Here is a 26018-nt window from a genome sequence, read left to right as displayed (position 1 = left end):
TGATCAGAACCAGTAAGATTTCACTCTGGGACTTTTCTGAAACTGTTAGAGGAACTTTTTGCACTGAGATGGCTGAGAAGATGGAATGAAAGCTGGAGCAGACTGCAGCCATCTTGGCACCATGAGGGCAGAGCCTGCCAAAGGCAGGGAGGGAGTCCCTATGACACTTTGAGCTCTTGGTCCTAGCAATGCTTTACAGTCTAACCCCATACTCCACTCTCCTAGAGCCAAAATAATGCACACACACACCCAATTGTCCCCCCTTGCTTTATGTTGTGTTTAAGTTAGTTGGAATTGAATTTCTACCATTTGCAACTGAATTAAGTAAGCTTTTTAAAAAAAACTGAAAAATACTGTATGCCTTAAGGTAGTCATATTAATGTATTCAGGGAGGGGAAAGTCAATCTACAGTCTATAATGTGGCAAAGCACTGTAACTAAATACAGGTAACTGCTGGAGGGTTTCTGCCCCTGATAATAAAGCCATGCTTATGAGGAGCAGGGTCTGGGGAACTTAATTCAACCTACCCCGTATAAAGCATTTCTTTTTTTTTTTTTTTAATCCATCTTAAGGCCAGCTGGCCACAACTGAACTTGTGTTTTTTGCCTTATTTCCTAGTGCGAGAAAAGACTCGACCGTGGTTCTTTGTCTCCTACAATTACAGGCAAATGTGTCTCCCAAGATCAGAATGGGGGCTGCTTCCTGGAGTGTCCAGGGAGGAGAGCCGGCTGTTTTCCCTACGGTAAGTGACCCATGGAGGGAAGCAGTTCAGAAGTACAAACACCTCAGGAGAACGAGTAGAGCTTTCACCAGTCAACAGAAATAAGCCACCTACCAGCCAGGGCTGTTTACCAGCTAATTTTTTTTTAGATCACCACTTGAAGGAGTTCTAAAAGGGCTCCCTCGGCCTGGATGAGGCCTCAGATCTTCCAATCTCAAAACTGTGTCACATCCATCAGGTGACTCAGACTGAGGGCAATTTCTTCACGCAGAGAACTGCTGAGGGTGGCAGTCTCCCTGTTTGAATATGTCAGTGTGTCAAAAATGCAGCGCCCTATCAGACAGGAACCTCAGCCCCACGAAACCAGCACCCGTGTGCCTTGGAAACAGCGGGCAGGGGTCACCACCCTGGGGACAATCCTGTTTTCTGGCCAATCCACTCACTCAAGCCTCGATGATCTCACCTGTAAGCTGAGAAGGGCAGCCTCTCCCCTTCACAAAGACGTCCCCAGAACCAAGCGAGATTAGGACACGATGTCAGTTTTTAAAAATAACTGTCCTACAAATTAAGGGTGACACCAAACTTCAAAAGATCCCTAGTAACGCCATTTATAAATACACTGCTTTCTGCTTATGGAAAGATTTCACAGGCATGATCTGAGACTCACAAGGACCCTGTAGGACAGGATGGCCAGGCTCAGCAAGAAGGGCGGTCCCCAGTCTCCAGATAAGAGACCTCAGCCCCAGGGGGGAAGTGCTGTCTTGACCTAAGGTCACACGCAGGGGAGCATCAGGCTAGCGTCAGGAGCACAGACCACTAGTCCTAAGTTCCATGCGTCTTTCCCTTCACCTCTGGCTCCCAAAGTCTGGTCCAGGGAACACGGGGGTAGGGACTGGGGGTTCCCTGAGACCTTTTCTGGGAGTCTGCAAGGTCAAAACCATTTTCATAATTGAGTTCGACTTAATTTGCCTCTTTCACCTTCATTCTCTCATGAGCGTTGAGTGGAGTTTCCAGAGACTACTTGAGCGGTGACATCAAGAGACAGAATGCAGAAGCAGAAGTGAGCATCCAGCTCTCTTATTAAGCCAGACATGAAAGAGACTCATAAAAACCATAAAATGACAGCCTTCTTTTCACGGGTTTCTTTTGGTTTGGGAAAACAGTTATTTTTGATAAGATATATTCTTTATGCTGACAGGTAATAGGCTTATTACTGTCATTTTTAATGAATGAATACAAGTGTTTAAAACAACTCTGTTCTAATCTCTAACACGGCAGATACTGTAGATGTTCCCCACAAAAAACAAAAGCTCTCTGAAATGCTCAGTGATCACAGGAGTGTAAAAGGAATCTCAGGCCCAAAAGCAGCGGGCGAGGTTTGCAAGGCACAAATAAGAGACACGGATGTAGAGAACAAATGTATGGACACCAAGGGGGGAAAGCGGTGGGAATGTACTGGGAGATTGGGATTGACATATATACACTAATATGTATAAAATAGATAACTAACAAGAACCTGCTGTGTAGCACAGGGAACTCTACTTCACTTTGCTGTACAGTAGATACTAACACAACACTGTAAAACAACTATACCCCAATTAAAAGAAAAAAGAAGCATCGGGTCAACTGGTGCCACCAAACCACACCCTGCCCCTGGGCTGCCCTGCAGAGACCCTGCTGGAGGGAAACACCAGTGTATTTTCAGTAACAGAGAAGCAGCTATTCCTTCTCAGGCCTTCCCAAGAGGAGAAAGCCTCCATTTGGGGTCACTATCTCTTCATAGCCCTTCTTCACGTTTGCTAATCTCCTTTTTAAGAAAGGGGGAGTTAGGCTCAGAGCCCTCCCCAAAGGGAATCTGCTAGAATTTGATAGGCAAAACAATAAACCCACTGGAAACAAAAGAGCATTGCTCTGCAAAGTCAGCAAGCGGGACCCTATGAGTTGGGCACATCCATATGATTCTTCACTGAAGTGAAAGAGCGGCATTGACATATATACGCTACTAAATGTAAAATACATAGCTAGTGGGAAGCAGCCACATAGCACAGGGAGATCAGCTCGGTGCTTTGTGACCGCCTAGAGGGGTGGGATATAGGGAGGGTGGGAGGGAGGGAGGGAGACGCAAGAGGGAGGGGATATAGGGATATATGTATACATATAGCTGATTCACTTTGTTATACAGCAGAAACTAACACAACAATGTAAAGCAATTATACTTCAATAAAGATGTTAAAAAATAATAAAAAATAAAATAAAATGTTAAAAAAAAGCCTGCTTGAAACAAAGTTATTTCCCTTTGATGACTTTTCACTTCTGGTCATGAAGTCTCATTTTCAAACAAACTTAAGTACGAATGTGAATCCAGGAAAATACAGAATAAACAGTACATAAGAACTAGAACAAGGCAAAAATTATGACAGAGGCAGAAGAACGAGAGAGTGGGGATGTAAAGTCTCTGTATCAGGAATGTTCCAGAATTCCACGATGAAAGGCACCCCCGGAAACACTCCAACATCCTGACCAATTCTAAGGTACCTGAAACGTTTTTAATGTTACTACAACATGTTTTTTCCCCACCCATCCAATCTATTCTTTAACAGCACTTGTGGTAGCTACTAAAACACACAAAGAAACCACTTTCCTAGAGCTTCGGTGAAAGGGATCAAGTGTCCTCCAGGGCTGGCTGCTAGAACTTTCTGCAACAATGCAGATGTTCTGTATCTGTGTAGCTCACTACAGAGGCCACCGGCCACAGGCGGCTAAATGAAAACTTGAAATGTGCTTAGTGCAGCTAACTGGATTTTGTATTAAATTTTAATTTTTAAAGTATACTTCAAATCGCCCCATGGGGCTAGTGGCTGCCATCCCGGACAGCACAGGTCCAGCTCCTGGACCCCAGATTTCACCCCGCTCCCCACTTGGAGAGATCACGCCACGCTCCCGGGTCCTCCTGCTGCCTTGTCTCCTTGCCTCTGCCTGGTTTTTCTTGCCACAAGGAGCGGCTGTCACAGCCCTGTGAGAAGGGCAGCCAGGACAATCTGATTTCACCTTCAGGAATTCTGCAGCAGAGGCAGAAGTGGAAAAACGGCGCCAGGGCAGAGCCGGGACCTGGGGAGCCAAACCAGAAAGGCCGAGGCAAGAGGGCCCAGGAGCAGAGAAGAGGCAGAGGTGGAGAAGGGGGGGCGAGGGCAGGAGCCCCCGGGGGGCTGGAGCCAGCCCCTCCCCGCCCAGCACCCCTCAGGCCCAATTCCCCATCAGCGAGTTTCATCCAACCAGGGAGCCTGGTGAAGACAGCTGCAAAAGGATGGAAACGTGCATGGAAAAGAAAGAAGGGGGAGACAGTACCAGGGCCTCCGAGTTGGAAGCAGCAGAATCGCTACCGGGACCTCTAGCCTAGCTCCCTCCCTCCACGCCCCCCCTTCTTTCCCACCTCAAACCCCAACTTCAGAGGCAGAGGCTTCTTGAGGCGTCTGCAAAGCCCACCTTCTGTGGGGACTGTGCCTCACGCGTAAGCAGAGCCATGCTGCTGTGCTTCTGACACAAGACCCTCTCCCAGGGGACAAAACGGAGGAAGCCAGAGGGGGGAGAGATGGGGACACAGAGAGAGTTGACCGAGAGGGAAGAGAAAGCAAACGAGAGAAGGGGAGGCAGCAGAGGGGGAATGCAGGCGATGATCCTGCTTCCCGACCCGAATTCTGCAATTACACAGCCACATCATTTATCAACCTTTGGCAAAGGCACCTTTGAGAGTGAGGACTGCAAATAACGATGCTGGGATGCTTGGTGTCCCTGCTCAAGGCTCTACAACGCCCTCCCCACCCTTGGGGTTCATGAAGGAAAATCCTGCCTTTTATTTAAGCCGTTTGAGTGGTTTGGAAGAAAAGTGTAGGGGATTCCATCCCAGCTCCAGACCCAGGGGCAGGCCCTGTGCAGCTCGGCAGCCTTGGTGACAAGGTCAGCCCTGCTTCCTCTTTCCACAGCACCACACCATCTGTCCTGATTCTGGGCCACCAAGAGCTTCCTTCCACTGAGAGAGGAGAAAAGGAAAGTAAGAAAAGACGGTTGGTCAGCATGGTTTCCTGGGGCCAGCTGGCCTCTTCCGAGGTTATCAAGGGTCTGAGAGCTTTTTTAGGCCTAAGTGGAACCAAGTTACTCCCAGGCAGAAAGGCTGTGCTCTAGAATTCTGATTTGACTAGAGGGATGTTTCCAAACAAGCAGGTGAGGACCCCCTCCCATCTCCCAGAGCACAAGCAGCCCCCGCAGCTGTCCCCACACTGGACCACCCAGCTTCGTGCAACATCAAGATTCCACAGCCATTTGGAGGCCGAGTTAAGGCAGTCGGTAGGTCTGGGAATAAGGAAAAAGCTCTTTTTTCAACTTTTTTAGTTTGAAATAATTTCAGACTTGGAAAAAATGAGGGTAAGATGCAGACTTGATGTCCCTTTACCCTGAAGTATTTCAGTGGGTATTTCCTAAAGATGAGGACATTCTCTCACAGAACCAGAGTACGATGATCAAAATCAGAAAATTCACATTGATACGATGCCATTAATCCAGTCTATGACTCTGTTCAAATTGCATCAACTGTCCCACCAACGTCTTTTACAGCAAAGGGAAAAAGATATTTTTCCTGGTCCAGGATCCAGTCCAGGACTCAAACGGCATCTACTGTCAATCTCTCTCTAGTCTCCCTACTCTGGAAGCATTCTTCAGTTTTTCATGGCCTTGATAGTTTTCAATAATATGAACCAGTTATTGTGTAGAATGTCTGTCACTGGGAAAGACTCACTTTCAATTCACCTTTTTTGTTGATGTTACGTAGGCAGGAGCCACCAGGATGGAATCTAACCAATTACAAAAAAAATACGTTTAAATAGCCTAAGGTCCAAAGCACCACAAAGGAGAAAACCCAACAGCCCTTTTAGGCTTCAGGCACAACGGTCAATTGTATGAGGCCCAGGAGGAGGGACAGAAGCTACATAACCACCCTACCACACACACACACACACACACACACACACTCAGTCAGACACACACACACACAGAAAGACACAGGCACACTCATGCACACACAGACACCCTCTCTCACACACACAGTGACACACGCATACACAGTAGAGCTGAGAAGGCTGAAAGGACCGGCTGCTTTTTTCATTCAGAGCCAAACGCATGTGTTTTTTGGGGGGTTTTTTTTGGTACACGGGCCTCTCATTGTTGTGGCCTCTCCCGTTGCGGAGCACAGGCTCCGGATGCGCAGGCTCAGGGGCCATGGCTCACGGGCCCAGCCACTCCGCGGCATGTGGGATCTTCCCGGACCGGGGCACGAACCTGTGTCCCCTGCATCGGCAGGCGGACTCTCAACCACTGAGCCACCAGGGAAGCCCCAAACACATGTTTTTAAATCCACAAGATTCTTAGTGTGAGAGGAGGCAGAACTGCTGAAACTGAGGCATTTTACGGAGTTCAACCACAAGTGAACTATCTCCATGTCTGCACCAAAAGGCTTAACATATTTCCTCAATTTTAAGACTCACTTTTTTTCAAACATTTGCTAATATTAGGGGTACTTCCCTGGTGGCCCAGTGGTTAAGAATCCGCCTGCCATTGCAGGGGATATGGGTTCGATCCCTGGTCCAGGAAGATCCCACATGCTGTGGAGCAACTAAGCCCATGCACCACAACTACTGAAGCCCGCGTACCCTAGAACCGCAACTACTGAGCCCACGCACCGCCAACTACTGAAGCCCGCACGCTCCAGGGCCTGTATGCCGCAAATACTGAACCCACATGCTTCAACTACTGAAGCCTGTGGGCCTAGAGCCCGTGCTCTGCAACAAGAGAAGCCACTGCAATGAGAAGCCTGCGCACCGCGACAAAGAGTAGCCCTCGCCTGCCGCAACTAGAGAAAGCCTGCGCGCAGCAGCAAAGACCCAATACAGCCAAAATAAATAAATAAAATAAAATAGGCCTTCCTATTTTTAAAAAAATGTGCAAATATTGGATTTTAGACGGATCATACAAATAATGTGAACATTTATCAGGGGTGATGTTTCAGCCACCCATCAAGCAGTTATGCAATACAAGTTCTGTTTTAAATTAACATGAGTGTCAGCATCAGGGCAATGGTGAGTTCACGGCCCGGCCTAGGGAAGCTCGAGGGACCAGGCAGTGAGGCCTCTGTGGAAAGCACGCACCCCCCTCCCAGCACTCCAGGCAAGCTGCTGCCTTGCTCCTCTTGGAGGACCTTCCTCCTGACTGCAGCTCACGGAACAGAACGGAAAGAAAGGAGGACGAAGGATGCAAAGGAAACAAAGTAAAAATCCACTGCCATTGGTTTAAGAGACATGGAAGAACCTGGAAGTGGCTAAAAACAGGAAAAGTGGCTGCTTCTAGCAGAACTGGGGGTGGGAAGGAATGAGGCAGAGGACTTTCATTTTCTCAGGGGCTTTTCTTCAACTATGTGCAAGTATTGCTTCAATAAATATCAGACTTTAATTTGGCTGTAGCACAGATTGACCAATGTTTTGTATTTCCCCATCATCAAGACGGAGGGGCACTCAGCGCATTCAGCATGTGGCTAGATTCAAATCAAAATCTCAATCATTCCAGTAAACTGGTGCAGCCACTATGGAAAACAGTAGGAAGGTTCCTCAAAAAACTGAAAATAGGGACTTCGCTGGTAGTCCAATGGTTAAGACTCCGCACTCCCAATGCAGGGTGCCTGGGTTCGATCCCTGGTCAGGGAACTAGATCCCGCATGCCACAACTAAAGATCCCACATGCTGCAGCTAAAAGAGCCTGCATGCCGCAACTAAGGAGCCCACATGCTGCAACTAAAGATCCCGCATGCCGCAACTAAACATCCTGCATGCCACAACTAAAAAAGTTCCCGTGTGCCGCAACTAAAGATTCTGCATGTCACAATGAAGATCCTGCACGCAGCAACAAAGATCCCGCATGCCGCAACTAAGACCCAGCGTAGCCAAATAAATAATTTCTTTCTTTTAACTGAAAATAGAGCTGCCATATGATCCAACAATCCCACTCCTGGGCATATATCTTGACAAAACTGTAATTCAAAAAGGTACATGCACCCCAATGTTCACAGCAGCACTATTCACAATAGCCAAGACATGGAAACCACCTAAACGCCCATTGACAGATGAATGGATAAAGAAGACATGGTACATATACACAATGGAATACTACTCAGCCATAAAAAAGAATGAAATAATGCCATTTGTAGCAACATGGATGGACGTAGAGATTATCATACTAAGTGAAGAAAGTCAGACAGAGAAAGACAAATACCATATGGTATCACTTACATGTGGAATCTAAAATATGACACAAATGAACTTATCTACAAAAGTTTGTGAGGACTCACAAACATAGAGAACAGACTTGTGGTTGCCAAGGGGGTTGGGGGAGGGGTGGATTGGAAGTGTGGGATTAGCAGATGCAAACTATTATATAGAGAATAGATAAACAACAAGGTCCTACTGTATAGCACAGAGAACTATATTCAATATCCTGTGATAAACCATAATGGAAAATAATATGAAAAAGAATGCATATATATGTATAACTGAATCACTTTGCTATACAGCAGAAATTAACACAACACTGTAAATCAACCATACTTCAATAAAATAATTTTTTTTAAAAATCTCGGTCATTCAATATCAGGGCTGGAAAAGCCACTGCCCATCATTTAGCTCAGAGGCTGCCATTTCACAAAGGAGGAAACTGAAGCCTCTCCCAAGGATGTGTATTTGGCGAGCGTCAGGGCAAAGACTGAAAACTTGTTCTAGATCAGCATTCTTTCATCTCACCAGCCTCAGTGAGGACCTGTGAAGCAGAGCCTCCACACCCACAAACACACATATTAAAAACTACTTCAGGGGGCTTCCCTGGTGGCGCAGTGGTTGAGAGTCCGCCTGCCAATGCAGGGGACACGGGTTCGTGCCCCAATCCGGGAAGATCCCACATGCCGTGGAGCAGCTGGGCCTGTGAGCCATGGCCGCTAAGCCTGCGCGTCCGGAGCCTGTGCTCCGCAACGGGAGAGGCCACAACAGTGAGAGGCCCGCGTACCGCAAAAAAAAAAAAAAAAAAACACTACTTCAGGGCATGGGCTCCAGCCTCAGACTCCTGGACTCAAATCTTGGGTCCTCATCCCATTGGCCATGTGACCCGTGAGAACTGGTTCAATCTCCATGTCTCATCAATGTCCTCAAGACATTGTGTTAGTTTTGAGAACTAACAGGATAAACTATACAAACCACTTAGCACAGTGCTTGGAATAACAATAAGCTTTTGATAAATAATTGTGACTTTTATGCAGGTGTTGTTATTCAATAAATAGCAATGGTTAGAAAGGGAAGGGCCGAAGCTGGCTGAACGTATTATATGCTAGGTACTGTGCCAGGCACTTTACAATCATGACCTTATTTAATCCTTAACAACCCTGCAAGATAGGTATTGCTCTTCCCACTTTAGAGAGCAGGAAATGAAAAACCCAGAAAAGCTAAAAACCTTGCCAAGACTGCACAGCTTATGAAGAGGCAGAGGGAGAATTCAAACCTAGCTCTCCTGAACTCCCAAGCCCATGCTTTTCCTCTATTAGCTCCACAACAAGTTTTCCTATGCTTTTTTGATCCCAGGGTTCACAGCATCAAAGTATGATTTGCTTGAACAAGTTCCAACTTGGGGAGTGGATCCAATTTCCAGCAAATGCATGCAATACCAGGATCCTATTTCTGCAGTGGGGACGCTAGCAAAACCCGTGGCAGGGAAAGAAAGCAGCGCTCAAGAGCTATCCAAGGAGCTTAAGAACCTTCCCCCTGAATTTATAAAGTGTCTGTCTAGCTACTGTACTTTGGGGACTCTAGGCTCCACTTATTTTCTGTAACAGGCATTGAAGCCATGGCATAATATTCTCTCAGACAACATTTTTAAGAAACAGGCAAAGCAAAGAATTCCCTATCGCAAGACCCATAGCACTGCTCAAAACTGCTCCCTCTTGCTTTAATTGTAGCTGGTTGGTTTAAGGGTTATTGACAGAACGAATCAAAGTCCTTGCTCTGCTTTGGTTAACTATTAAAGCAGTTCGGCAAGGCACTGTGAAATGTGGCTGTTCATGAAGCCAACGGACGTCCTGCGGGCCTCAGAACGAGTCACTGTCTCTGTATCACCACCAGGAGTGCGGCCATTCTAAAACAGGGCTCGAAATGCTTTAGCACTGCTCCCATCAAGAGATGGCGTCTGGGCCATCTCCTCTTGAACCTGGGCAGGTTCATGGCTGCTTGGACCAGCAGGATACGACAGAAGTGCTGCTATGGGACTTCCAAAGCTGTGATGCTCCCACCTGGTCATCTTGGGATGCCCACTGTGGGAAGCCAGGCACCATGAGGAGGTCAGAGTACCTGGGACCACCGTGCTGGGACGGTCGCATGTAAACACTGACCACTGACCAGCTGAGCCCCAGCCAAGAGCCAGTATCCACGGCCAGACACAGGAGTGGGCCTCCTCGGACATCCAGTCCTGCGGGGCATTTGGATGAGCACCCCACCCCACCCCCAACCGACATCTGCCTGCAACTGCTCAAGACTCCTCTGGCGAGAACCACCCTGCAGAGCCCTCTCCAAATTCCCGACCCAACAAATCATGGGCAAAATAAAGCATTTGATTTGGGGTAAAGTAGTTTGGGGGGTAATTCATTAGGTAGAAATAGGAACCAGAACCATAAGGAAGGACATCTTCGTTTCATCTCTTCTTCCAAAAAAGCTGGGACTCCCCTGGTGGCACAGCGGTTAAGAATCCGCCTGCCAATGCAGGGGACAAGGGTTCGATCCCTGGTCTGGGAAGATCCCACATGCCGCGGAACAACTAAGCCCGTGTGCCACAACTACAGAACCTGTGCTCTAGAGCCCGCGAGCCACAACTACTGATCCCGCGTGCCACAACTACTGAAGCCCGTGCACTCTAGGGCCTGTGTGCTGCAACTACTGAGCCTGTGTGCTGCAACTACTGAGCCCTGTGCTGCAACTACTGAGGCCACGTGCTGCAACTACTGAAGCCTGCACACCTAGAGCCCATACTCTGCAACAAGAGAAGCCACCGCAATGAGAAGCCTGCTCACTGCAACAAAGAGTAGCCCCTGCTCACCGCAAGTAGAGAAAGGTTGCGTGCAGCAATGAAGACCCAACGCAGCCAAAAATTTTTTTTTTTTTAAAAGCCAAAAACCAGGGAAGAAAACATCAAATCTGCAGGTTTCATATCTTATCAGAATGAAGCTGAAGCCTTTTGCGTGTTGGCAACAAGAGGGTCAGGTGGACGAACATACCCGAACCCTGCTCATCATGCTTCGGGTGAGTCTGATGCCACAGAGTATGCGTTTACATTAAGTGGGTTTGGCTGCAGTGAGAATAAACAGCGGATGTTCCTGTCATTGTCTCCCTGCTGGCAGTTTCTTTCTGTCAGAGCAAACATTAATATCTCTTGGATAATCCAGCAAAACACAGCAAAGGAAAAAAGTCAGGCAAAAATAGAACGAAATTGTTTTCCATCTTCCTTTAAGGAAATGAAAGAGGCTGATTCTCTGAGCTCTCTACGAGTGCCTTTGCAAATTTGCAAATTATCGTGAGACTCTTGGTTAAGATGTGTTGCATAAAAGGGATACAGTCTCTACTGTTAGAAGCATCTATGTGGTGATAGGCAGATTAAGTAACTCTCGGAAAGGAGGGCTGGTCGAAGATACCCGGGATGCTGCCAAAGGATGAGGTTCAATAGATGTTTAATTCATCCAGCCGACACACACACAAATACACCGCTATGTTCAAAGTTCCTACCATAAACGCTCAGAAGGAAAAATAACAGCTCAATATTAAAAGATTGCAGCCCACAGGGACCACGGCTCTCTGCCAACAGGGTTATCTGAAGATTCTATCAACCGTGGGGATAACAATGGATCCGCCAACCCTCAGAGCCTGTCTTCTTTTGAGGTGGGGACACCTCTAGACACCCTGAAGTCAGAGGGAAGGTATCCCGGATAAACGTGGGGACACAGTCATGTCACTGTACTACAACAGCAATGGCCCGTGTTCCCACAATGGTGCCAGCTAAGGGGCCAGGAAAGTTTACATACTATCTCACTGGTCTTTATAGTTTAAAGAAAGACACATCTGATATTTTTAAAGCAGTAGACTCCATTTCAAAATTGACAGCTATTTCTATATTCTAGCCAACAGCTCACACTAATAATCATTTTGCCTAAGTGACTACAGTGAATGACACCCACTTATATGTGCCCACAAGTCTTTATCCATGTAGAAAGGATGCTACTACTCAAATCCATATAGTAACTAAGTCTGAATATCTAAATATTCTTAATATTTGGAATGTTTTCCACTGTTCTATCTTGGTGATTGTTTTGGATTTTCATAAATGAGGGTTTCTTGGCTGCAGACAATTCTAAAATGCCTTTAAGTCACTTTTCATCCCTCTGTGAATTACCACAGGAGAGTTTAACAATACAGTAATTCACCAAGCAAACCCACCAACGTCTGCGTTTATCTACAATTAGGGCAGGGACTACCAATCTGAAAGTTTTTTCCCACCAGCCCTCATCATTCCTAAAATTCCTTCCGAAGGCCTTCGTCTCTTTGACTCATAAAGACATCTTTTTATAATAGTGCTTTGTTCTCCACCCTCACGCCCTGCCTATGAAAATGATAAAATATGGTCATTGCAAATAATTCAGAAAACATCAAGAAATGAAAAATTAAAATCACCAGCATTCTTAGCGACCAGCAGTAACCACTAGTAACATCTGAGGGTATGTACTTCTCAGACTCTGTGGTAATGCGTCCCTCCACCCCATCACCAACCAACAAGAATCAACACTTCTGCAGAATACAACAAAAATAAACTAGAAAAGTGAAAAGCCACGTGGATGTCACAGCCATGTCAAACTGCTAAAGAGAAGAATTTCTAAAGTCTTACTCTCAATTTCTGTATGTACTTCACCTTAATTGGTAACAAGCAGTGGCCTGTGGACCACACTATGAATATCTCTGTTCTAGACATTTTTTCTGTTAAATGTACATGTTCTTTTACTGTATGTATATATGCTTTTACATATACTCTACACATAGCTTTATATGTTTTCCCCCACTAGATTTTATCTCCACTAAATAGATCATGGCCATGGGTCCACAACCACACATGTCATCCTATTTTAATGCAAAACACTCTTCAAACCCTGGCATCTCCAAGCAGGGCAGAATCTTATACCTCCATGAGCTAAGACCTCCGGGAGTGAGGGCTTAGGGGAGCGGAAGGAGGTCACAGGTTGTGCTTTAGCAGCGCTGCCATTGTGCCCAGGGTTGGCCCTGCCTAAGGAAAGCCCAGGGACCAGTGCATTTCCAGAGCAGGCACTAGGGAAAAGGGACCTGCCGGTTTTGCAGGACACTGTGTATGGCAACGCCAAGAGCCACGAGTCCACAAGGTGTTTGGTTCTAACCACAAACTCTAGCCGTTCATTCCAACATTCATCGTACCCCTGTGTGCAGGCACTGCATGAGATACTAGGGCACAAAGATGGGGAGGCCAAGCCCCTCCCTCCAGGGAGTCCAGCGGGGGAGCCAAATACACAGATGACCAGAACACAGCCTAATGGATATGCGCGAAGCTGCTAGTGCCGGTGAGGACAGACTCCTGGGCACCGCCGCCCCATCCCCCACCCCCGGAGATTCTGAGTCATCAGGTCTGGGTGCGGCCCAAGACTCTGCAATTCCAGCTTGGTCCTGCGATGCAAAGACCACACGTTGATGGCACTGCTCTAGGGCACTGGTTCACCACCAGGGGCAACTTTGCCCCCCTCCCCTGGGACACTTGCAAGTCTGGAGACATGCTTGTCTGTCACAACTGAGGTGTGGGGGTGGGGTTGACTGGCCTTTAGTGAGTCGATGCTGCTAACCCTCCTACAGTGGGCAAGACAGCCCCCCACAACAAAGAACGTCCATAGACGATGTCAACAGCGCAGTTGGGCAACTCCTCGAGAGCAAGACACTTGAACTCCAGGCCTCAGTTTTGTTATCAGCAAAATGGGGATGATAGTATCTATCACAGAAAGTCGTGCTGAGCATTCAGTGACTTTATGCAAAGTGCTTAGAACAGGGTCTGGTACCTGGTAGGCATTTATTATTATTATTATTAACTATCATTATTATTGAAGAGCAGACAAAAACAAGCAGAAGAGACATTCCAGGATGGACACAAGTCCTTCCTGCAAGTACCCACCATGCTGCGGCCCTCACCTGCCCCGCTCCAGTAACAGCAGCAATGATGTTTATTCATGGCCTACTACGCACCAGCAGTGGAATAAGGAAACTGAGGCCCAGAGACATTAAGTAACTTGCCCAAGGTCACACAGCCACGAAGGGGCAACCTGTTGACATTCATCCACTCAAACATCTACTGAGCACCCATTATGTGCCGGGCAAATCCCAAGAGAAGACAGCCTAACACAGCAGGGCTCATGCAGGGAAACAACTGATTTCCACACCCCACAGACCAGCCACAGAGCAAAGTCCTCTTGCTCCAGAGACTGCAGAGTCCACCCTGCTGTAATCCTAGCCTTGCGAGCCCTCTCTCTGGCCCCTTGCCCAGAGCCGGTCTCTGACAAAGAGATGTCATGGCGGGGCCTGGGGGGAAGAGGGCAGAGCTGCGGTGGGCCTGGCTCCAATGCACATCTCGATGGAACTTGCTCTGCATCCGGCAGTCCCCGGCACTCGCTGCCAGCCCCGCACGCAGGCAGCCTCTCCCTCACCCAGGCTGTGCCGCTAGCAAAGCCCTCCCTCACACAGTGTCTCCTCCTGTCCCCCAGGCCACCCAGGAAGCATAACGACACCAGTTCACCGACGAGGGGACTCGGGCTCCAAAGGGGCAAGTGCCCCCCAAAGTCAGCAGAGCTCGGGTTCTAACCACGTCACCTGACGCCAAGACGTCCCTCCACCCACCCCTTCCCCATGACTTTGGGTTTTTTCCCCCTTGATTCTAAACTAATTCAATTCAGTGCAAATAATTCAGAAAATATAGAAAAGTATCAAGAGAATACGTCTTACTCAACTCTCACCAGATATAACTGGCATGTAATCCTTTCCTGATATTTTTATGCATATAAACATATTTTTTAGAATAGCATCATGAGTCTAAATCATGACTCCAAGCTTTTGGAACCTGTTTTCCATTCAGATGCCTTTCTAGGTTAATAACAAGCTGTGTCATCATCTAAAAGCCTGGATTCTCTTAGCTATCGCCTAGGCTTGGTATTCATTTATTTCCTCAACCCCCTACTGACAGTCATGCAGACTCACAATTTTTCCAACATTTTTAAACAATGCTGCAGTGAGCACTGTTGGACCTGCATCCTTGCCCAGTTAACCCCTTAAAATAAATTCTTACAAGCACAACTGCTGGGTCAAAAGTCACTGTCCCCCAACATCCCAGCAGCAGTGTGGGGACCACTACCCAAGCAGGAAGCCCTAAGGCCTACTATTCCAATGGCCAAACTTCAGGTCAGAGCTGTGGGGACAGAAGTAGCCCCAGCTCGGGGGCCCAGGAGGCCCAGTAAAGACCTCAAGTGTGTTGATCTTTACAACCAGCCAATGAACAAAGGGTCCCATCAGCAATGCTCCCCGTCCCTAGCACTGCACAGGCTGCAAGGGATGTCTGCACTGGTCCCCTCCACTTGCTGGCTGCTAATCCTCCCAAATAACTAGGGTCCCCAGGCCTCGACTCCAACGCCCCCTGTTGCAGCAAAGCGTCCCCCGGCTCCCAAGACCCTGCCCGGGTCCCTCGCTCTGTGTCCAAGGCCTGAATCCAGGACCCCCTCCCCACCCCCACCCCCGCGAGGTGAGAACCCCACACAGGACTCAGCCCGCAGGGGGCCCTCAGTGCCGGTTCCATGAACGCCTCCAGGCCTCTGTTTCCTCAAACTAGATCTAACCTGGCTACAAAAGAGATCCCAGCCTCAGTCATGCACAACACACACACACACACACACACGTGTCTTCAAGGGGAAAGTGCTAAGATGTGATGGCACTGTCCTCTCAGAAAAGAATCTCTCTCTTCCCGTGACTTGTGTGAAAAATTCATTACGAGAGAGTCCAGGCTGCTCCCAATTCCCCCCTGACCCTCGGTTTCCAAGCTCAGGACAGTCTTCTTTCTTTCTTTCTTTCTTTTTTTTTTAAGAGAAAATGTTTGCTGGTTTCTGGCAGGGACAAAGGCAGATTCTGGGTGCAGGCCTTATGCGAGTCTGAGGAACACAGATGTCCAGAATCAAATGCTTTGCAAACTGCCCTCGCCCAAGCACCGAGGGGAAGCACACGGCCATTTACAATCAACCGCCTTTGCCTCCCCAGCTAAGGACAGGCTGGAAAAGCCAGCTTGTGATTACTCAGAGCCAGAAAAGCTGTCTGTGGGCAGCTAGGCCTGGCTGTGTCCTTCCCCCTCCTCCTGGACCACCTCACACCCTAGAACAGCCCGCCTTCAGAGGAAGCAGGGGGAATACAAAAACACTACACATCATAGTAAAAAATAAATAACTGGCACGGACTATTACAAATCTTGATTAAAATGATTTAGAAATTGTGCTGCCTCTTGTTTTAACAAACATTTGAGAAGAGATCGCTCTATTGGGTACGCATTGTGAAAGTACATCAGTACATTTACCTGGACTGCCTCACCTGGCAGGGCTGCTGCGCACTGAATGACCTGTTTATCTCTCTCCATCCATCGCTCTCCCCACCCCCAGCGCACTGGCCCCCCTGGCTGGTCCTGAGCTGGGCCAGGCCCCTCTCTCTCTCACCTTAGCACTGGCTGTTCCCGCTGCTGGAACGCCCTTCCCGCACAAGGCCCCGAGGCTCACTCCCTCCAGATGGGCTTTCACGGAAGCAAATAGTAGGTGCTCAAGAAATACTCCATGAGTTAATAATTAAAGCTAACTAACCAATGCGCCTGTGAGAAAATATATGCGCTTTCTTAACTTGAAACATCAGGCTTATATCCAAGAGCCTCTCTGGTTAAAAGGTTACTCCCTTCAACAGCTTGAAAAGGCTGGCTCTCTCAACACAAATCAGAGTGCCAAGGGGATACCATGCTGTCCAGACAAGGTCAGAGGCAAACCGTGGTCATGGGAAGGAGCAGGTGTCTGCCTGACAACAGGCCAGCCATCAGACACCTTTGGTCATCTCCCATTTAAACTACCGAGAAACAGAATGGGATCCAAGGGCGAATCCCAGCTGACACCTCAGCTGCGGCTGCCCAGAGGCAAATGCGCCACAAACTGGTCACCAATTCGTTGTTTTTTCAATTTTTTTATACAATTTGGAAAGGTTACTTTCCATTTACAGTTATTACCAAATATTGGTTATTTTCCCCGTGTTGTACAATACATCCTTGAGCCTCTCTTACACCCAATACTTCGTACTGGTAACCACTAGTTTGTTCTCTATATCTGTGAGTCGTTTCTTTTATGTTATATTCACTAGTTGATTGTATTTTTTTAGATTCCACATATAAGCACTATTATACAGTGTTTGTCTGCCTTATTTCACTTAGCATAATGTCCTTCAAGTCTATCCATGTTGTTGCAAATGGCATTATTTCATTTTTTATGGCTGAGTAATATTCCACTGTATATATGTACCACATCTTCTTTATCCATTCATCTATCAATGAACACTTAGGTTGCTTCCCTATCTTGGATATTGTAAATAGTGCTATGAACATTGGGGTCACCAATCTGCTTTGATCACTCAAAGTCAGGAGGGGTGTTGGGCCCTGCGGACCAAAATCAAAAAGCAAAGGAAAGGAAATGCAGACAGCAAAAGACCCTCCCCTAGTGGCTACGAATTATATACAGTCAGTCCTCATTATTTGTGGATCCCAAATCTGTGAATCTGCCTACTCACTAAAACTGATTCCAAAATCAATACTGTGCTGCTCCACAATCATCTGTGGACCCGCACAGAGTGGCAAGAAGCTCCAGTAGCCTGACGTGCCTGCTTCCAGGGAGGATGAACAGACGCCCTCCACCCTGGTCCAGCTCTCATGCTGTAAACAAACATCCTTTACACAGTCCATTTAGTGCCAGGCTTTCTGCACTGCTGTGCTTTGTGTCGGTGATTTAGCTGTTTAAAACAGCCCCCAAGCCTAGCGCTGAAGTGCTGGCTAGTGTCCTGAGCCCAGGAAAGCTGTGGTGAGCATTATGGAGAAAACATGTGTTAAATGAGCTTCGATCAGGCTGAGCCATGGTGCTGAGGGCCAAGTTCAACCAACAAGACACATTAAGTAAGGTGTCTTTAAACAGAAACACACATAACACACGGTTACGTACTGATCAGCGGATGAAGGTGTTGGGACCAGAGGCTCACAGGAGCCTAATGAGGTTTAAGTTCCCCACGGCTCAGTATCCACTAATCCAAGGTTCACGGCGACCTTAGTGAAAACTACCGCGAATAAGGACAACTGACCATATACTAAGGTGGCTGCTTCCTGACCCGCGTCCTCTGGCATTCCCCCTCCCGGCTCCCCACCATCATCCCCACTGCTCTCTCCATCTGCCACTCCACACACCGGCTCCCTCGCTCGGCAGGCTTCTGCTCAGGTGTCTTCTGGAGACTCCTCTGTCACATCACTCTTCTACTGGACTCATCACAATCAGTAAGTACTAGCGAACCCTCCACGCCTCACCCCCACCTGAAACGTCAACTCCCGGAGGCAAAGCCTCTGTCTTGTACCCATATCTACCTGTATCTGCAGGGGCCACAGTGCCCAACACAAGGTGGGTGGCCAGTGCTTGCCTGAGGGGACACAGCCCACCACACACACGGCCACAAGGTCCCTGGCAGGTTCTGGGAGCATGACAAGCGTCCAGAGAGCCTGCACGGAGGCTGAAACCCCACAGATTAGACGCCCACTATGGCCCAGGGCCACGTGCACCTCCTGTGCACTTGAAACGCGGCTGGTCCAAAGTGAGATGTGCTCTAGGTGTAACAGATGCACAAGATTTCCAAGACTTGGTACAAAAATATATGTAAAACATCTCATTCATGATTGTATTGATTCCATATTGCAATTATTGCATCTTGGACATTCTGGGTTAAAGGAACTAGATTAAAATTAACTTCACCTGTTTCCTGTTGCTTTTGAGCATGGCTGCTAGGAAGTTTTCATGACGTACAGAGCTTGGCACTATAGTTGTCTGAGTCCAGCTGGGTTATAATAATGCCATGGAAAGGGCAGCCAGTGACACAGGTCAGCCCTGGCCACCTCTCTAGGCTACTGCCTAATACTCTCCAGAGGCAGGCAGGAAACACCCGTCCCGCGGCTTCCCGTGACACACAAAGACCTAAGTGTGTTCCGAAAGGGGGCTCAGAAATCAAGGAGAAAGAGTTAAGAGATGAAACAATTGTGCCCTCAGAAGGGGAGCACCGCCAGAACAGGGGCCAGCATCGAGCAGGCCTACAGGTATGTGTTGAATGAATAAACCAGTACTTTGCAAAAAAAAAAAAAAAAAAAACCATTTCTAAGTTGTTTGTTCATATTTGGGATAGAATAGGAGAGCTGGAGGGGACCTGGAAAATGACCAGGCTCCGCCATGTCGCTGAACTGTGAGGACGCTGTGCTTCCGTGTCCTCCCCTGGAGAAGAGGCGGTCCCTGCCGGTCCCTACCTGCCAGGCCCACACCGTCCAGTAGAACTTTCTATGGTGATGGGAGTCTTCTCTGATCTGTCCAATACAGTGCCTACTGGGCCCTCGAAACGTGGCTACTGTGACTGAGGAAGTGAAATTTCATCTTATTTAACTGTAATTAATTTAAGTTTAAATTCAAATAGCCACATGTGGCAAAAGGCTGCCATCCTGGACAGCGCAGCTCTGGCCTGCTGTGACAGGCAGGAAGGAGATAAAGCTTGTAAAAGCACTTTGGAAATGCCAAACCCTGACAGAAATGGTAGGGGTTTTGTTGTTGGATGTATTACAAACGCGAGATTCTGAGAGATTTCAATTGCCCAACGAAGAGACTTGATTCATCGTAAGTGAAAAAAATTTAAACACACAGATTGTACTTCACCTGGGGGAGAAGAGTGTTCATAGACACCTGGAATCAGAGCAGAGCAAGAACACTTCACACACAGCTCAGAAAACTAGCTTTAACCCTCTGGGCCACTATACCTCCAGGGCCTGGACATGCAGGCAGAAATCAAGGTGGCCAGGGTGTTGCTGGTAAGATTACATTCCTATCTCCCACCCCCTCACTCTAGGGACCAGCGGTGTCCTGCCCCTTCCGCTGACCTTCCCTGCCATTCCTCCTGCTACAGAAACGGGTCCTCCCACAGCTCTCAGACAGAAGCGGGGGTTGTTCAAATCTGATGGATGGTAAAACCAACCGGTGCTGAAAAGGGATGCGGACTAAGTGGGAGCTGTGAAGAATGCTAATCTGTTTACACTCAGGTTGGAAGATGCTCATGAAATTCAAATCAAGCTCTCGGCTCCCAAGATTCTTCCCAGCAGGAAAGCCCTTCCCAGTCTAAACAGCTTTTCGGTACCATTAAGATCATCATATTCTACGCACCAGCAGACAATAAAGATAAAAAAAGCTGGGGAGTGGAAGGGGGGTGAATGATTAGGGCCGGAAAGTCAAACAAGTCTAAGTCTTTCTGAGGAAACACACAATATTTCCGAGTACCAGTGTCAGGAGCTGCCCTAAAATATTTAAAAGATTTTGTGAGCTCATTCATTCTTGTCCATTAAAGAGCACAGCTACTTTTCCCCTCAGTGCTTTTAACTTTTCCACAGACACATTAACTTTAGGGCTTAAGCGTGTGTAATGCCCTTGGTTTGGGCCCCTCGGAGCTTCCATGATGAAAACCACGTGAAACTGGATCCACACGTGTTCCACCCACAAGCTGGCCTCAGTGGTGTAATTTATTCTGTCAGGCAGCAGGCTGTTGCTCAACTTCGAGGAGGGAATGCCAGCAACCACCCTCCAGCTATTAAAACAAAATGAACCAGCCTGGTGTCAGCGGGACAGACGCCACTTCACTGAGAAAAGAGACCCAGCTTTCCGTACCTCAAGTTCAGTCTCCCGTCTGTTGATATCATCCGTGGATTGATTTAACTTCTCCAGCTCTCCCTGATGAAGAAAAGGGACAGAAAAAAGATTCAGGGGTTTGTCTTTTGTTGCCAGTATGACTCAGCCCCAGTACCTGCAAATTACTCTGGCACACTTTGTAGGAAGAGGAAGGAGTCAGTGGTAATTCTCAAGGAAAACAGTTGAGCCTTGGCTGGAAGAACAAATGAATGTCAGCATTTCTGAAACCTTTTTTTTGATGGTGGCCTTTTTGAAAATGACTTTAAGGTCCTAGGAATTTGTCTTTTCTTAGAAGGTCAATTATTTATTCCAGGTATGTGCCTTCAGGTAAACCCACCTGTTACAAATGGTTTAGAGGCTGAATCAAAACAATGCTTTCTGCTTTAGAGCAAGGATTTTGCAGAAAAGATAATAAAAGAAAACAAAGCCAAGCCTAAAGTATAAACCCAATGAAATAATTTAAATCAAGGTTACAATTCTGGCATTATCTCATCCATGGTTGAGTATTTTTCTGTAGAAATGAAAAGTCTTTCAAACTGCTAGTTATTCAACCTACCTGGCTGTTTTACAAAACAAACAACTAAAACTAGCTTTAATCCTGATCCTTTAAATAAACATTCACACACTGACATTTTGTAAAAAAAAAAAAAAAGTGCCCAGCGTGAAGTTAACTCATTTTACTCAGCAAACAAAGGACCTTGTGAACAGAATTCCCCTACCAAGAAAACAAAATTGAGTAGCCGGAACTGATTTTATTTAATAGAATTCCTAATGCAAAGATTTTTCCACCTGATTTTTATCTTGCTAACCTGCCATAACAATTCATTTAAATGCAACAGCTGAGTTAAATGAGCTTTTAATTGATCTGCGCGCTGAAAAACCAATTAAGTCTCCAGAAACTGCAGCGCATGCTGAAAAGCAATATTAAAAAAAAAAATCTTTATGGAAAGGGTAGAAACACGGGTCTTCGAAAGCGATGTGCTGTGCTTTCTGCTTGGAGGGTGAAGAGGTTAAGCTGTCACTCCGAGATCTCGGCTTAGAAATCGTTTTTAATCATCTCCCAGAGAAATGGAGGCAGAGGAACCGGGCCAACCCTCTTGCCTTCTCGCGCGTCAGCTATGCGCACCGCTTGTCCCAGATTTCTGTTCACACCCGACCTCATACGGAGGGAAAGCTGGGTTTTAAACCGTTTGAGGCCAAGCGGAGAGCTGAGCCAGTGGTGACAATAAGCCCTTCGGTTTGCTAACAATGAATCAGAGGAGAAGGGAGATGGCTCAGGCCGGGCACCTCTGCCAGCAGGAGGCTCTGACCCCCAGGCACGGGTGGCCGCCCACCTGCAGGGGCCGACGACGCCCACCGGCCCGGGAGCCCGCGCCTAAGCGGCCCGCCCGGCTCCCGGGGCCCGGAGGTTGTGCAAAGCCCGCGGCGCCACGAGCCCGGCCGGGTACCCAGGCGCCGGCGTGGCGCCCCCGCCCCCTTTCCTCTTTGTTGCGCAACCGCCCGCAGCGCTGGGCACGCTGCTGCGACCCCCGGATCCTGCCGGGGAATCCCGGCGATAGAGTCAGGCTGCGTCCACGCGGGCACCGCAGCCTCCCAGGAACTGGGGGAAACCGGGTACTCAGACCCTCTCCTCCAGCCCCGGACTTAACGCTGCCACCTCCCCCGGGCGCAGGCACCGGTGGGGGGGTTGGGGGAGGCGGCTGCGAGGCGGGCTCAGTGCAGATGCCGGGGTCCTTGTGCACCCCCGCGCGCCCTACCTGGATCCGGGGGTCCACCTCTTCCTCCTCCTCCAGCCCCGGCTCCATCCCCTCCTCCTCCTCCTCCGAGTCCCGGGCTGGCGGCGGCAGCTCGGCCGGCTCCTCCGGACGGCTCCGCTTCGGAGCCGCGTCCATGCGGGCGGCGGACTTGGGAGCGCGGGGGTGGCGGCCGCAGACTGGGCCGGAGCCGTCTGGCCACCGCCCGGCGAGCTCAGAAGGCGCCGCTCGCCGCCGCGGGTTCCCGGGCCCAGCTCAGGAGGAAGTGGGCGCGGTCGCCCCCTCTCCGCCGCGGCCGTCAGCGCAGCGCCGCCCGCTCCGCCCCCAGCCCGCCGGCTCTGCGCGGCCCCGACTCTAGACCTGGCCGGCCGGCCGGCCGGGATAGCCGGGGCTCCGTCACAAAACCTCACTCCCGGAACGCGTGAGGGTGGTGAAATGGGGGAGCCCTCACCCCCTTTTACCATAGCAGCCCGACTAGATCACAATTTACCGAAAGTCGGCCGCCTGGTGTCAGGGTGCTTTTCTCTCCCTCCCTCCTCTGCTAAGGCAATTGACTGCATGAAAGGAAAGTTTGGGGTATTCCCACCATCTGAAGGCACCTTTAGAAGCTTGTACTCAGTGACCCTGGATCAGTCCCAAGACTCACTCAAACCCCCGTGTACACTCAAAGCACTTTTGTCCCCTTGGGTTAACCTGGGGAAATGTGTGTACCTGAAGATTTCCCCAGAAAAGGGAACTGAAACATATGCTCACATAGACACAAAAGAACAAAGAAGGGAGCCAGCTGCAGCTCCTTGCGTGGATTCCTTGCCCAAAGGCTGCGGCCCCCATTGAGCAGAGCTCCATACGCAAGCTCCTGTGCTTTCACAGTTGCAGGATCGTCCTACCTGAAGAGGCAGGAAGCATGGAAAATCCATTGATCAGGGATGTGCGAGAGTGAGCGGGTACCTGCCAGTACACCCTTCTCAAGGAGATGCGAGTATAACCCCTGTTCATGGGCACGCGCCATCCAAGGATTTATGAACTGGTGAGGTTTCCTGCCCACCCTGAACAAGCGGAGAGCCAGAACTTGCCTGGCAAATTCAACATCACAAAAAGCCAAAGAATAAGGGGAATGTTTGTGCTTTTATGAAATGGCCGGGCCACTATGATGTCAGGAGAGCAGAAGGTCAGATGACCTTAGCAAAGCAGGCAAGGACATTGCCACTGGCCATTGCTAATGTCTCCTTCACTACAAAAATGCAGAGCGTACACACTTTCTACACAGAAGCTTGTGGCCTGCGGGCTCTGTGAGTTCGGAGGGCAGACTTGCTTGAGAAAGGAGCTTCTTTCCGAGAGCCTGTCATTAAAGCCAACCTTGGGAAACCTGCTTATGATGGTTTTATCAAAAGCTAAGTTGGGGGGGTTACTCCTTGGGCAAAGTTCCACCCTACACACTCTGGCACTGTGGTCCACCATCACAGGAGCTTCCTTGTCTCCTGGAGGTAACACAGGTGTACACCATGGGTTTGGTTCTGAACAGGTCACACCTGTTCACTGTTCTTTAAATCAAGTGAGAGTCAGCAATTCTTTGTGAGATGTTCTCAAATTCCCTGCTAAAGCCATAGTTGCTTTTCATTTTCCAGTGATGGATGAAGGCAGGGTCAAGATGGCCATTAAGAGTCACAAACTGAGACAGAGGTTGAAAACAAGTGAGGTCAGCCCTGATTCTAAATGCTTCCCAAGTGATGGAACCTCATCATCACCATTCAAACAATAGCCTCCAAATTACATTAAGGTTTAAGCTTAGATCTAAGAGCAATAGGGTGGTTCAAAATGCCTTTATGGGGGGACTTCCCTTATGGTGCGGTGGTTAAGAATCTGCCTGCCAATGCAGGAGACATGGTTTTGATCCCTGGTCCGGGAAGATCCCACATGCCAAGGAGCAACTAAGTCCGTGCGCCACAACTACTGAGTCTGCATGCCGCAACTACTGAAGCACACGTGCCTAGAGCCCATGCTCCGCAACAAGAGAAGCCCGTGAACTGCAAAGAAGAGTAGCCCCTGATCACCACAGCTAGAGAAAGCCCCCGTGCAGCAACGAACACCCAACACAGCCAATAATAATAATAATAAATACATAAATAAAATGTAGTCTCTTTTAAAAAAAAATGCCGGGCTTCCCTGGTGGCGCCGTGGTTGAGAGTCTGCCTGCCGATGCAGGGGACACGGGTTCGTGCCCTGGTCTGGGAAGATCCCACATGCCGCGGAGCGGCTGGGCCCGTGAGCCATGGCCGCTGAGCCTGTGCGTCTGGAGCCTGTGCTCCGCAACGGGAGAGGCCGCAACAGTGAGAGGCCCGCGTACTGGAAAAAAAAAAAAAAATAGCCTTTATGGGATATAGGGCAACTGCTCCTGAACACTGAACATCACTGTAGACTTTTGTTGTTTTATTTTTAGAAGACCTGGGCCAGCTATAGCATGATGTTCTAAAGTTAAAATAAGGAAAATAAATGAACCACAGCAGTACTATATATTTCTATTGACACATACATATGCACATCAATGCATACAAAAGGGTCTGGAAGGAAGATTCATACCCAACAAAGAGTGGCTAGCCCTGGAAAAGGCAGTATGAAGGGGCCCAAGATTGGCTAGGATGGGGTTGGGCATGTCAAAGGGAACTTTTAATCTCTCGATAATGTTTTCATTTCTTACAAGGAGGATGTATTTATGATTATTTGTGTAATTCTAAAATAAATTTAAAATAGTGCATATTGTATTAATTTTCTATTGCTGTGTAACAAACTACCACAAATTTATTGGCTTAAAACAGCACTTGTGGGGCTTCCCTGGTGGCGCAGTGGTTGGGATTCCGCCTGCCGATGCAGGGGATGCGGGTTCGTGCCCCGGTCCAGGAAGATCCCACATGCCGCGGAGCAGCGGGGCCTGTGAGCCATGGTCGCTGAGCCTGCATGTCCGGAGCCTGTGCTCCGTAGCGGGAGGGGTCACATCAGTGAGAGGCCCACGTACCGCAAAAAAAAAAAAAAAAAAAAAAAACAGCACTTGTTCATTACCTCACAGTTCTGTAGGCCTGACGTTGAGGCAGGGTGTGACTAGCTTCTCTGCTCAGAGTCTCCCAGACTGAATCAGGGTGTTGATCAGGCTGCATTCCTTTCTGAAGGCTCTGAGGAAAAAGTCCTTCCAAGCTCATTCGGGTTGCTGGCTGAATTCAGTTCCTTGTGGTTGTAGGACTAAGGTCCCCATTTCCTTGCTCTCAGCCAAGGGCCAACCCGAATTCCTTGCCCCATGACCCCCTCCATCTTCAAAGCCAGCAGCAGAGAATTTCCTTGGGTTGAGTCCATCTCACACTACAATCTACTCTTCCGGAAAAGCCCAGTCCCTTTT

At 48.5% G+C, this 26018-nt stretch overlaps 1 protein-coding gene across 1 annotated transcript in view; it reads right to left on the bottom strand.

The window, feature by feature from the left end:
• Positions 1 to 22833, bottom strand: part of SH3BP5 (SH3 domain binding protein 5) — a 79900-nt gene extending 57067 nt beyond the window's left edge. Inside the window, exons 1-2 of the mRNA XM_027086595.1 lie at positions 22637 to 22833; positions 20859 to 20921 (exon numbers count right to left, since the gene is read on the bottom strand). Coding sequence (XP_026942396.1) covers positions 20859 to 20921; positions 22637 to 22771 — 198 coding nt within the window. The 5' untranslated portion in view covers positions 22772 to 22833. The remainder of the gene's footprint in view (positions 1 to 20858; positions 20922 to 22636) is intronic.
• Positions 22834 to 26018: the final 3185 nt, after the last annotated feature.

The sequence above is a fragment of the Aethalodelphis obliquidens genome, unplaced genomic scaffold, assembly GCF_003676395.1.
Source record: "Aethalodelphis obliquidens isolate GAN/ISIS:26980383/991018 unplaced genomic scaffold, ASM367639v1 scaffold56, whole genome shotgun sequence".
In the NCBI taxonomy this organism is placed as follows: domain Eukaryota; kingdom Metazoa; phylum Chordata; class Mammalia; order Artiodactyla; family Delphinidae; genus Aethalodelphis; species Aethalodelphis obliquidens.
The sequence above is the reverse complement of the archived record's forward strand: the minus strand, read 5'-3'. Positions and strand labels throughout refer to the sequence as shown.